At 25.6% G+C, this 12,836-nt stretch overlaps 5 protein-coding genes across 5 annotated transcripts; 2 read left to right on the top strand and 3 right to left on the bottom strand.

The window, feature by feature from the left end:
• Nucleotides 1-180: 180 nt before the first annotated feature.
• DICPUDRAFT_25972 (uncharacterized protein) lies at nt 181-875 on the bottom strand (the record flags this gene model as incomplete). The annotated part of the gene is made up of 3 exons (XM_003283451.1): nt 181-294; nt 376-744; nt 819-875. The coding sequence occupies 3 exons, from the start codon at nt 873-875 to the stop codon at nt 181-183; spliced, it is 540 nt and encodes a 179-aa protein (XP_003283499.1).
• Nucleotides 876-2,208: 1,333 nt separating this feature from the next.
• DICPUDRAFT_74453 (uncharacterized protein) lies at nt 2,209-3,413 on the bottom strand (the record flags this gene model as incomplete). The annotated part of the gene is made up of 2 exons (XM_003283452.1): nt 2,209-2,331; nt 2,409-3,413. 2 exons carry the CDS (start codon nt 3,411-3,413, stop codon nt 2,209-2,211), a joined length of 1,128 nt encoding a protein of 375 aa, XP_003283500.1.
• Nucleotides 3,414-5,781: 2,368 nt separating this feature from the next.
• DICPUDRAFT_147152 (uncharacterized protein) lies at nt 5,782-6,944 on the top strand (the record flags this gene model as incomplete). Its single annotated transcript, XM_003283416.1, has 2 exons — nt 5,782-6,426; nt 6,873-6,944. The coding sequence occupies 2 exons, from the start codon at nt 5,782-5,784 to the stop codon at nt 6,942-6,944; spliced, it is 717 nt and encodes a 238-aa protein (XP_003283464.1).
• An 806-nt stretch (nt 6,945-7,750) lies between these two features.
• DICPUDRAFT_74455 (uncharacterized protein) lies at nt 7,751-8,260 on the bottom strand (the record flags this gene model as incomplete). Its single annotated transcript, XM_003283453.1, has 1 exon — nt 7,751-8,260. One exon carries the CDS (start codon nt 8,258-8,260, stop codon nt 7,751-7,753), a length of 510 nt encoding a protein of 169 aa, XP_003283501.1.
• Nucleotides 8,261-10,134: 1,874 nt separating this feature from the next.
• Nucleotides 10,135-12,106, top strand: DICPUDRAFT_74456 (uncharacterized protein; the record flags this gene model as incomplete). The annotated part of the gene is made up of 2 exons (XM_003283417.1): nt 10,135-11,784; nt 11,864-12,106. 2 exons carry the CDS (start codon nt 10,135-10,137, stop codon nt 12,104-12,106), a joined length of 1,893 nt encoding a protein of 630 aa, XP_003283465.1.
• Between the last annotated feature and the right edge of the window lie 730 nt (nt 12,107-12,836).

The following is a 12,836-nucleotide window of genomic DNA, read 5'->3' on the forward strand; positions in this document are numbered from 1 at the left end:
AAAAACAGGGGAACAGTATACCTATATAATATAAAAAAAAAAAAAAAACGATATTAATAAACGATCAAATTCAAAAAAAGTGGTTTTTTTTGATCAATGTTTTATTTTTTTACAACATAAAACTTTTTTTAAAACATAAAAAAAAAATAGATTTATTTATTTATTTATTAATTTATTTATTTATTTATTTGTTTCTTTTTGGTCAATGTCTTTTAAGAAATTTGTTAAACAATCATGGATATGATTATAGCAAATATGGAAATCTTTAAGGGTGCCATAGTATGGATCTTCAACCTATTATTAAAAAAATAAAAAAATTAATAAAAGGAAATTATATATAATTGGTGTTTTATTATTATTTGAATTATAACCTACATTTAATTTTTTATGGGTATGATAGGTACCTAATCTTGTAATAACAGCATTACTTGAACGATGACCTTTTAAACTCTTGATATTATTTAAATTTGAATCGTCCATTGCAAAAATATAGTCATATTTTGAAAAATCTTCAATGCAAAGTTGTCTTGCTTTATGTAAAGGAATAGATTTGAAATGTTGATAGGCTTCTTCTGAAATTGATTTTGAAATATTTAAATGTGAAACTTCGACACTTCTATGATCAGGTGTTTCACCAATGTGGTATGCTGATGTACCACAGCTATCGATTTCAAATAAATCTAATTGCTTTCTATCAAAGGCCATAGCCCTTAATATAATTTCACCAAGTGGGCTTCTGCAAATCTAAAAATAAATATTACATGTCATGTTAATATTGAAGATTGTATTTCCTTTATTTTTTAACCAAACTTAATTACATTTCCTAAACAAACAAATAAAACCTTGGTCTTTTTTGGAGGTGATGATGCTGACATGTTTTAATATAATAATAAAAATTAAAGTTGAAATGAAAAATAAAATAAAATTAAAAAAAATAAAAAAAAAAAAATAAAAATTAAAAAAAAAATAAAAAAAAATAAAAAAAATAAAATAAAATAAGATTAAAATGAAATAATGATTTTTAAATTTTTATAAATTTAAAAATAGATATTTATTTAGATTGATTAGCTTTTAAATATAAAAAAAATTAAGTTTTTATATACCAATGATGAACCTGTTTAAACCTAAAGATATTGGTGAAAATAAAACTCAGTTCCAAATAGATTGGCTAAATATAAAAAAATAATAATAAAATAAACAAATATGTAATAAATATTTAATCTTTATTTAATTTATATTTTATTTATAAATGAATAATTAATAATCTATAACTTTGAAAACCTATTCTTTGATATAAATAATCTGGTTAGTAATTCTGTTTTTATCTTCATTCTTTTTTATAAGTTGATTATTGTTTATAATTATATACTTGCTTTTGATTATTATTGACGGTTTATGCATGATTATATATTGTTTATGTATGTTTTTAGTGTGTTGTGAATTAGTGTGGCAATTTTGCTTGATTATGATTTTGAGTACGATTGTTGATGTGATGGTGATAAATGGTGTTTATACTGCTTGTTTTCGGATTTGGAGTGCGATTGTTGATGTGGTGGTTGTTAAAGGTGTATATACTGCTGGATTATGAGTTTGAGTGGGCTATAATTATGAAGCATTCTTAACTGTTTTGAAATGGTGATTTAATTAAAGGAATGTGGCTGCAGTGAAATAAAATGTTTTGAACTTTAAAAGAAAAGCGGGGCTCTGATTTTTGGCTATGGTTACCTTGAAGATTTTCGTGCACTTTGTTTTTGAATATTGGATCGAAAAAACCTTAATGTTAGATTAGAAACTTTAAACTGAAAACTTATTGATATCGAAAAATATAGAATTTGAATTAAACTAAAAAAGTATTAAAGTTAAATATTAGTTTCTTTTATATTCAAATATTATAATGATCATGTAAATATTTTAATTATAGTTACCTTATTGAATTATTAGCTGCTATGTTGAACTGGAACGTTTAGTATTATCTTGAACTTTTTTTTGCATTTTTCTGTAGAACCGAACTGTATGATGAGATATTATTAAAATTATGATGCAGATGTGGCTAATTTTAGAAGCTTTGGATGATTCGGGAAGACTGTAATATATATAATTCCTTGAAACTTTGAATTTAGCAATGTAACTAATATTAAGTTCTTCATCTATTTCATAAATGAAACATCGAATAAAGTACTTTAACTATTAATTTAAATGCTATCGATTTCAAAAGGTACTATAATTATTACGTCTGTTATAATATAGGTGACCCGAAAGAAAGGAGTCATCATTGTATCTATCATCGGATTCATAGCGTGGATAATCAATATTAAATTCTAAGCATCTAACCTACAATTAAATAAAGAAATAAATTAATATATATTTTTTATTTATTAAGTATAAATATGAATGTATGAATTACTTACTTTAATAGAACGGATTGGTTGTCTGCACAATGGGCATTCTTTTTTAATTTTAGAAGATTTAATAATGCATTTATAGCAAAATTTGTGGCCACAGTTTATTGTTGCCATTTTAGAGTCTTCTATTTCATCATAACATATAGAGCATACATTATTTTCTTGTTCTTGTTCTTGTTCTTGTTCTTGCTCTTCTTCTTCTTGTAATTGTTTTAGTTCTAGTTCTATTTCTAAAAGTTCCTTTCTTGCTCTTTCTTTTCCTTGTCTTATTTCTTCTAAACGTTCCTCTTCTAATCTTTCTTCTTCTAATTTTTCTAATCTTTCTTTTTCTAATCTCTCTCTTTCTGCACGTTCTCTTTCAATACGCTCTCTTTCCATTCTCTCCATTTCTTTCTTTTCCATTTCTACACGTGCTTTTTCTGTTTCGACCCTTTTTTGTTCTTCCTCGTCTTCAAATCTATGTTTTTTGAGGGGGCGCATGTTGTGACCAATATAAGTTTGATCATCAGACTCCAATGGTCTCTTCTTCATTGGAGTACTACGAGTTGATTTTTGAGCACCTCTATTATTGAAAACTGGTGGAGCATTTGATGATTGTGGGTGTTGTTGATGTGGACCGGTTGTCATAATTAAATCAGCAGAATAGTGTGGGTAGATTTGGTTGTTTGATGGGACATGGTAATATTGAGCCCTTGAGAATGGATTTTGTTGTTGGTGTTGAGAGCCTTGTTGGTGTTGGGAGCCTTGTTGTTGTTGTTGTTGTTGTTGTTGGTGGTGGTGGTGTTGTTGAATTTGTTGTGGTTGTGTTCTATTTACTGGAGCAGTATAAAAAATTGGTGTAGTTTGTTGTGGGTAGACGAAGGTGTTGTGTCTGTATAAATAATCGATCCCGGTGTTATTTCTATTGTTATTATTGGTTGAAAATAAATATGAAATATAACCTGGTAAAAAACCGGATAAAAAACCGAGGACTATACAAAGAAGGAAAAATAATACGATAAAACCAATCATTATATATTAAATTATTATTATTAAATAATGGTGATGTGGAAGGTGATTTGCAAATTATTATTTGAATATTGCTAAAAATTATTTAATTAATATAAAAAGCTATTGATATTATAAATTATTATTATTGTGTTGATTGTTATAATAAATAAATAAATGTAAATTATTATTTGTATACAGATAAATTTATAAAGAAAAAAAAATAAAAAAAATTTCTTTAAGGAATGAAATTTAAAAATTGAAAAAAAAAATAAAATTGAAATAAAAAGTTTTTATTAAAAATTTTAAATTAAAAATTTTTTTTTTTTAAATGATTATAAAAAATTAATGGGGTGTGGCACCCAATTCATAGTGGTTGTTAAAATTTTTTTAAAAAAAATTAAACAGATGATTTCTTCAAAAGGAAAAAGTAAATCCAATTAGGGAACTTCACTATTATCAAAAAAAAACTTTATTATTTACAAAGATGAACTAAAGATTATAATTTATATTGGAGAAAACTTCAATTAAAGTTATTATAATATACATTATCATTATAATTTTTAATAAATTTATTTATAAAAAAAAAAAAAAAAAAAAAAAAAAAAAAATTTAATAAATGACTTAAAATCCAATAGTTTATATATTTACAAAAATGAAATGAGAAAAAATGAAATTTTGAATTTTTGTAAATATATTCTTTAAATTATATAAAAATAAAATATAATTTCTAGATTATATAAAAAAAATTATTCTCTAAATTATATAAAAATAAAATATATTTTTTATTATTTTTTTATTTTGGTTTTTTTTTTTAAATTTATTATCATTATAATTATCAACAACTTTATAAAAAGAATACTATCAATAAAGAAAAGTAATCAATGAATTAAATCAAAGTCGAGGAAAAAAAATGTAACTGAAGAAGATTAGATCCAAACTCGGTATTCCCATTTTTGTACATTCTATTAAATTTTTAATCTGTAGCTATCATAAAAGTAGTGATCATCCGTTTATTTTTTAAACACATTTACCAAATAAAAAAATAATTCAATTAAAAAAATTTAAAAAAAATTAAATTTATCTTTAGTGGTCAATAGTATAAATATGGAAAAAAAAAAAAAATTGTTAAAAAAAATAAAATAAAGTATATAAAATAAATAAATAAATAAATTTAAAGTCATGTTGAGAAATTTCTTTTTATTTTTTTTTTTTAATTTAATTTTTATTTATTTTAATTTTAATTATTTTTATCTTTTGGGCTTCTCTCTTAAACTTCATCAAATTCTCTGTTAAACCTTGATCTTGATCATAAGTTATTTAATTTGGATCATAGAAATAATCTTCATCTGTATCATAATTGATATTTTTACTATTATTATTTTTATTGTTATTTTTTCTAATATTACGGATTTGTGTGTGATTGTTGATGTGATGATTGTAAATGGTGTTTATACTGCTAGGTTATGAGTTTGAGTGTGTTTATATTGCTCGATTACTGATTTTGTTCGATTGTTGATGAAATGGTTGTAAAGGTGTTTATACTGCTGGGATAAGACTTTAACTATTTTGAAATGGTGATTTAGTTGAAGGAATGAGGCGGTGGTAGTGAAATAAAATGTTGCGAGCTTGAAAAGAAAAATGTGGCCCTGATTTTGGGCTATGGTCACCCTGAAGATTTTCGTGCACTTTGTTGTTGAATATTAGATCGAAAAAACCCTATTGTTAGATTAGAAACTTTAAACTGAAAACTTATTGGTATTGAAAAATATAGAATTAGTATCAAACTAAAAAAGTATTAAAGTTAAATGTTAGTTTTATATTCAAATATTATAATCATTATGTAAATATTTTTAATATAGTTACCTTATTGAATTATTAGCTGTTATGTTCAACTGGAACATTTGGTATTTTCTTGAATTTTTTCTTGCTTTTATTATAATTTCAATGATTAATTTACATTAATACAGTTATTTATTTTTGTGATTACCTTTTTAATCAATAAATAGAAAGAAATTAATTTTTATATTTTATCTTTTTTTCCTAAAATGTAAACAATTTACTATTTGTTAATTTATTATTATTTTTTACATAATGATTATTAAATATTGATTTTTGGTGATTTATTAAATTATTTTTTTATTTTTTTTTTATTTTTTTTTTATTTTTTTTTTTTAAATTTATTAAAAATTATAATCCATAAATTTTTTAATTTAAATTTTTTTCATTAAACTTTTTATTTCAATTTTATTTTTTTTTAATTTTTAAATTTCATTCCAAAAAGAAATTTTTTTTATTTTTTTTTCTTTATTAATTTATCTTCATACAAATAATAATTTATATTTATTTATTTATTATAACAATCAACACAATAATAATAATTTAAAATAAAATGATTGGTTATATAGTTTTATTTATCCTTCTTAGTTTAGTCCTCGGTTTTTTATCTGGTTTTTTATCCGGTTATGTCCCATTTATATTTTCAACCAATAAAAACAATAATAACAACAACAATAACAATAGAAATAACATTGGCAAAGATTATTTACACAGATACAACACCTACATCTACCCACAACAAACTACACCAATCTTTTATACTGCTCCATCAAATAGACCACAACCATCACAAAATCAAATCTCACAACCACAACAACAACAACAACAAAGCTCTCAACACAATCCATTTTCAAGGGCTAAATATTACCATAACCCATCCAATAACCAAAGTTATGGTTCTGATATTATTTTAACAACCGGTGCACATCAACAACACCCACAATCATCAGAAAAAATTAGTATAGAAATGGAGAAAATTGTAAGAGAGCGTGCAGAAAAAGAGAGATTAGAAAAAGAAAGATTAGAAAAGGAACTTTTAGAACAAAAACAAAAAGATAACGTATGTAATATATGTTATGATGAAGTAGGGGCCATTTATATGGTAACATTAGGTTGTAACCATAAACTTTGCTTAGATTGCATTTATAAATGGTCTAAAAATTGCCCATTTTGTAGAAAAAAAATCACTTCCTTTAAAGTAAGTAATTCACACATTCATATTTATACTTCATAAATAAAAAATATATATTAATTTATTTCTTTATTTAATTTTAGACTGCAGGCGAAACAATTTATCTTGATGATTCCGACGATGATTAATCCAGTGGTGACTCCATTCATTCAGAAAGTCGCCTAGCTCCTGATTCTGTATTTTTTATAGACGTAATAATATCAGATACACTTGAAATCGATGGCAATTAAATTAATAGTTTAAATACTTCATTCATTGTTTCCTTTAATGAAATAGGTGAAGAACTAAATATTAGTTAAATTGTTTCATTCCCAGTAAGTTTCTAGATATTATATAAATTACAGTTTTCCAAATCATCCTAAACCTCCAAAGGAATTCTAAAATTAGTCACATATACATCAAGATTTAAATAATAAATATCGCATCATACAGTTTAGTTCTACAGAAAAAAGCAAGAAAATGTTCAAGAAAATGTTCCAGTTCAACATAGCAATATCAATAAGTTTTCAGTTTATAGTTTCTAATCTAACAATAGGGTTTTTTCGATCTAATATTCAACAACAAAGTGCACGAAATCTTCAGGGTAACCATAGCCCAAAATCAGAGCCACATTTTTAAAGCTTACAACATTTTATTTCACTGCCACTGCCTCATTCCTTCAACTAAATCACCATTTCAAAATAATTAAAGTCTTATCCCAGCAGTATAAACACCTTTACAACCATTTCATCAACAATCGAACAAAATCAGTAATCGAGCAATATAAACACACTCAAACTCATAACCTAGCAGTATAAACACCATTTACAATCATCACATCAACAATCACACACAAATCCGTAATCTAGCAGTATAAACACCATTTGCCACCATCACATCAAAAATCGTACTTAAAATAATAATCAATCAGAATTGCCGCACTAATTCACAATACACTAAACTATATATAATCATGCATAAACCTTCAATAATAATCAAAAGTATGTATATATTTTTAAACAATAATCAACTTATAAAAAAGAATGAAGATACAAACAGAATTATTAACCAGATTATTAATATCAAAGAATAGGTTGGAAAACAATTATAATAATTAACATATAACAATCAAAAAAAAAGTAAATTTAATTCAATTTAATGATTATCAATCCAGAGTTCATTTTTTTATTTTATACAGAGTTAACTAAAGATTATATTAATTATCCATTTATAAATAAAATATATTTATTAAATAAAGATTAAATATTTATTACATCAATTTTTTAAAATAAAAAAAAAAAAAAAATATAAATCATTACTAAAGCAGTGAATATGTATTTTTATAAAATTATTATGAGCAATAATGTTGGAAATAATATTTTTGATTTGATGACGAATTTAACTCTTGGTCAAGATTGTTTCCCTTTCCACTTGAGCTACCACCACCACTTGAAAAACCACTTGCACCACTAGAGCCACCTCCACTTGCATGATTGCCACTAAAACTACCGCTATTACTGCCGCTATAAATACCGGTACCACCAGAGCTCGATAAGATATTGGATGAAGAGGAGTTATAAAAAGGAACTGTTTGAACACAAATTTGTAACAATGGCACTGGATCGTGGCATTCATTTTTTAAACAGGTTACATAATATGGAGCTTGGTTGATACAGTAATAAAATAAAGTTAATCCGTTCAATGAATCGGTATTTGTACCGTTGATGACATATTCTGATAAAAGTATATTTTCGGGTTCACAGCTATCTCTCATAAATGAGATGGATGCTGAATTTGGTTGTACAACTGGAGATGATGATACGGTTACTTTAAAATAATAATCTTTATCATCTGCGGACATTGCTTGGTTTAATGTTATTTAATTTTGGGGAACACATGAATTGATTTTAAATGATTTTGGACTACCTACACTTGAATCACATTTTTCCATATCATAAAATAAGTACTTTTCCATACAACACTTTGCGATTCCTTATCGATTGTAAATATAAAGTTATTTTGATAATCCAATGTAGTGCATGTATCTATAACTGCCCCAATAACCTACACCGTATACACTTTTAAAAGACCTTTCCCAATCTCTTAGAATGTCTCCTCCATTAGTATCATATTTTATAAAAAAAATGGTGATAAAATATATTAAATAAAGATATTACAAACAAAACATAGCCTTTTCTTTTTTATTTATTTGTTTATTTATTTATTTTTTTTTTTAAAATTTTTAATAAACAGATATAAAAATTATAATTTTTTTTTTTATAATTTATATTTCGCTCAATTTTTTTTTTTTTATAATAATTGTTTAATTTTTTTAAATTAATTTTTTTCTTTATAAAAATTGGAGCTTTTTATATAATAAGTTAACAAATAACCCTGTATGTACTGGTCTTAATTTTATAAAAAGGTCTAAAGAACTTTTAAAAATCTTGTCAATAATACCTTGAAATTGCTTTATTTAGCTATTTTCTTGATTATCTTTAATTGCATTACCAAAATGGACAAAAATTGAGATGGCAACATCAGTTTGTTTAATAGTTGTTTGTTCTGGATTTGAAACGCAACTATACATAGTGGAGAGGATATTTTCAATTTCTTTGATTTATCTTCTTCCTCGTAAACAGCTGGGTCGAATCTTACTTTGATAATGATTTTTGAAACCAATAGGCTACTCTTGATTTTGACTTCATCAAAAACATATTTGCTCGATATTGAAAAAATCAAGACTTAAAATACTCTTAAAGATATTATCTAAAATCATTGCAATTATATTCAAAAAAGGATATATTTAAATTTTTATTTGAATATTTATAAATGATTTAATAAAAGTTGGAGGTGTTTACATATATAATCCTGGCACTGTATGATATACAACTATTAAAGTTTCAATGATTAAGTTACATTGTGTATACAGTAATTTATATATATTTGTTATTGCTTTTTTAATTAGTCAAAAAAAAAACAAAGAAAATAAATTTTTTTTTTTTTTTTTTTTTTTTTTTTAAAATATTTAAATACAATATTTTTTAAAAAATAAAAAGGTGATAATGTAAAAAAATAAATAAATATATATTAAAATATTATAAAGATAAAAGTGTTTAAATAAACATATATCAGAGAAGTGGCAGTTGATTTTTTTTTTTTTTTTTTTCAAAATAATTCATTTCTTTTTTTTTTAATTATGTAATACACCCAACAACTTTTTTAGAAATCAACTATAATGCAGTATATTATTTGAGTTGTAATATGTTAACTTTAATAATAGTTGTCCCCTATCAAATTAAAATCCATTTGTAAATAATAAATTTTTTTTTTTGATAATCATGATGTTCGTAAATTGTGCATTTACTTTTTCCTTTTGTGGACCCACTGTTTAATTCATACCACTAATAAAAAACCTTGTGTGGGAACTACATTTTTTTATAAAAATTTCAAAATTTTTTTTTTTTTTTTTTTGAAATTTAAAGTTTTAAATTTAATTTAATGTTTTTTTAAATTTTCATTCGAAAAAAATTTTTTATTTTTTTTCTTTATTATTTTATTTACATACAAATATTTTTTTACAATTAGCTGTTTATATAATAAAAAACACAATAATAAAATTTAATAACATCAATATCATTTTATATTAATTAAATAATTACAACTATCAATAAATAATAGTTCGCAAATCACCTTTCACATCACTATTATTTCATAAAAATAGTTTAATATAAAATGGATTATTTAACAATTTTATATTTTTTTATTGTTGCAATCATCGTTTTATTACTATGCTTTTATGTAAATAAATTTTTATTCATCGACAATAACAATAATAACAATAATAACAACAACAACGATGTTATCACAAGCAACAATAACAATAACAATAACAATAACAACAACTACCAACACCAAAATACACCAATCCACAATAGTGCCCCAGTAGAGCAACAACAACAACAACAACAACAACAACAACCACTATCACAATCAAAAAGCACTGCTTCAACCCCTGGTATTAGAAAACTATTTAAAGACCTTGATGAATACGAAAGACATCAACAAGAACAAGAAGAAGAGCCAGAACAAGAACAACAATCACAACAATCTCAACAAAGCTCTCAAAACCCACAACAATTTCCATACTCAAGGGGACATGCCAGCCATTACCCATCTTTTGATAGAAATCAATCACGTTATACTGCCAGTGCTTTTGTTCAACCAACCACTCAACCACAACAACGTCAACAACCATCACACTCATCTTCAAGTGCTCAGAACTACCCAACATTAAATAGAGCACATTCTCGTACCGCTGTTGATGCTCCACCAACCACTCAACCACAACAACACCCACAACCAACTCATTCATCCTCAAGTGCTCAGAGCTACCCAACATTAAATAGAGCACATTCTCGTTTTACTGCCGGTGCCAATGTTCCACCAACTGCTCAACCACAACATCCACAACCAACTCACCCATTCTCAAGTGCTCATAGCTACCCAACATTAAATAGAGCACATTCTCGTTATACTGCTGCTGCCAATGTTCCACCAACCACTCAACCACAACAACGTCCACAGTCAACCGATTCATCATCAAGTGCTCAGAACTACCCAACATTTAATAGAGCACATTCTCGTACCGACGTTGATGTTCCACCAACCACCCAGCCACAACAAAACCCACAACCAACTCACTCAAGTGCTCAGAGCTACCCAACATTCAATAGAGCACATTCTCGTACTGCTGCCAATTTTCCACCAACCACTGAACCACAACAACACCCACAACCAACCGATTCATCTTCCAGTGCTCAGAACTATCCATCATTTAATAGAGCACATTCTCGTAACGCTGTTGATCCAAATCCACCAAATCCATCACCAGCTTTCAATTCAACAGGTGTCCCAACATCATCTAGTAACGCTCCAATGAAGAAGAGATCATTAGAGTCTGATGATGAAGAGTATATAGGAATTAACATGGGAACCATTAAAAGACATAGATATGAAGATGAAGAAGAAGTAAAAAGGGTTCAAGAAGAAAAGGAACGTTTAGAGATGGAAAGATTGGAAAGGGAAAAGGAAGAAATGGAAAGATTAGAAAAAGAGCGTGAAGAAAAAGAAAGATTAGAAAAAATCGAAGAGGAAGGTATAAAAAATGAACAATTAGAAAAGGAAAGAATGGAAAAGGAACAAAAGGAACAGGAAGAACAACAACAAGAAGATAATAAATGTTACGTTTGCATGGAAGAAATGGAGACTGATAGCATCGCCACCATTGATTGCAATCACAAATTCTGTTTTGATTGCATGGATACATGGCATAAAATTAAAAATACTTGCCCATTATGTAGAGCAAGATTCTATACAATTAAAGTAAGTAAATTCATACATTTATATTTATACTTAATAAATAAAAAATATTTATTAATTTTTTTTCATTTTATAACTGTAGAGAGCCGGTCATGATCCAATAATAGTAGGCGATGTTGAAAATAGAGCCCATGAACAAGAATTAGATTACAATTTCCTTGATGACTCCGATAATTATGAAAATGAAAATGAAAATGATAATGATAATGATTCCGATGATGAATTCAGTGGTAACATGGAGCAAGTTTATCACCATTTATTGCGTCGTCGTTTTGTTCACAATATTTACGAACCAATATTTGATGATTATATAAATATGGATTAATAATGAAATTGAGGGCGATTAAATTAATAATTTACGTACTTTATTCAAAGTTTCTTTAAAACGAATATGATGAAGTCCTTATTATTAATTAACTCGTTTCATTCGTAGTTTCATTTATTGATTACATTTGTATACATCATCCCAAAATTTGTCGAAGTAGTTCTAAATAGTAAAATCATTATCAATATTTTAATAATAAATATATCATCATATTGTTCAGCTCTACAAAAAGAAGCAAAGTAAATTTATAATAATATTAAAGTTCCAGTTCCAAATACTTATATAGAAATTAAAAAGGTAACTATAATAATAACATTTAAATAATTCATTTATTAAAAAATAAAAGAAACTAATATTTAACTTTAATTCTTATTTAGCCTAATTCCAATTCTTTATTCCTCAATATCAATACGTTCAAAGTTTCCAATCTAACGTTAAGATCAAAATTCGAAAAAAAAAGTTCACGACAATCTCCAACTTAATCAGAACCAAAAACCAGATTCACTTTTCCCTTTAATGCTAATCACAATCCACTCAGAACCGTATTCCAGAAGTATAAACACCATCTACAATCATCAACAATCACATATTCCAGCAGTATAAACACCTTTTAAAACCATCACACAATCTCGTTCAAAGTAATAATATAGCAGTATAACCCAACTATTTTACAATACACACCAAAATACACATAAATAATATAAAACCGTAACTGATACCATCAATAATA

This window comes from Dictyostelium purpureum (genome assembly GCF_000190715.1).
Source record: "Dictyostelium purpureum unplaced genomic scaffold DICPUscaffold_8, whole genome shotgun sequence".
Classification (NCBI taxonomy): Eukaryota; Evosea; class Eumycetozoa; order Dictyosteliales; family Dictyosteliaceae; genus Dictyostelium; species Dictyostelium purpureum.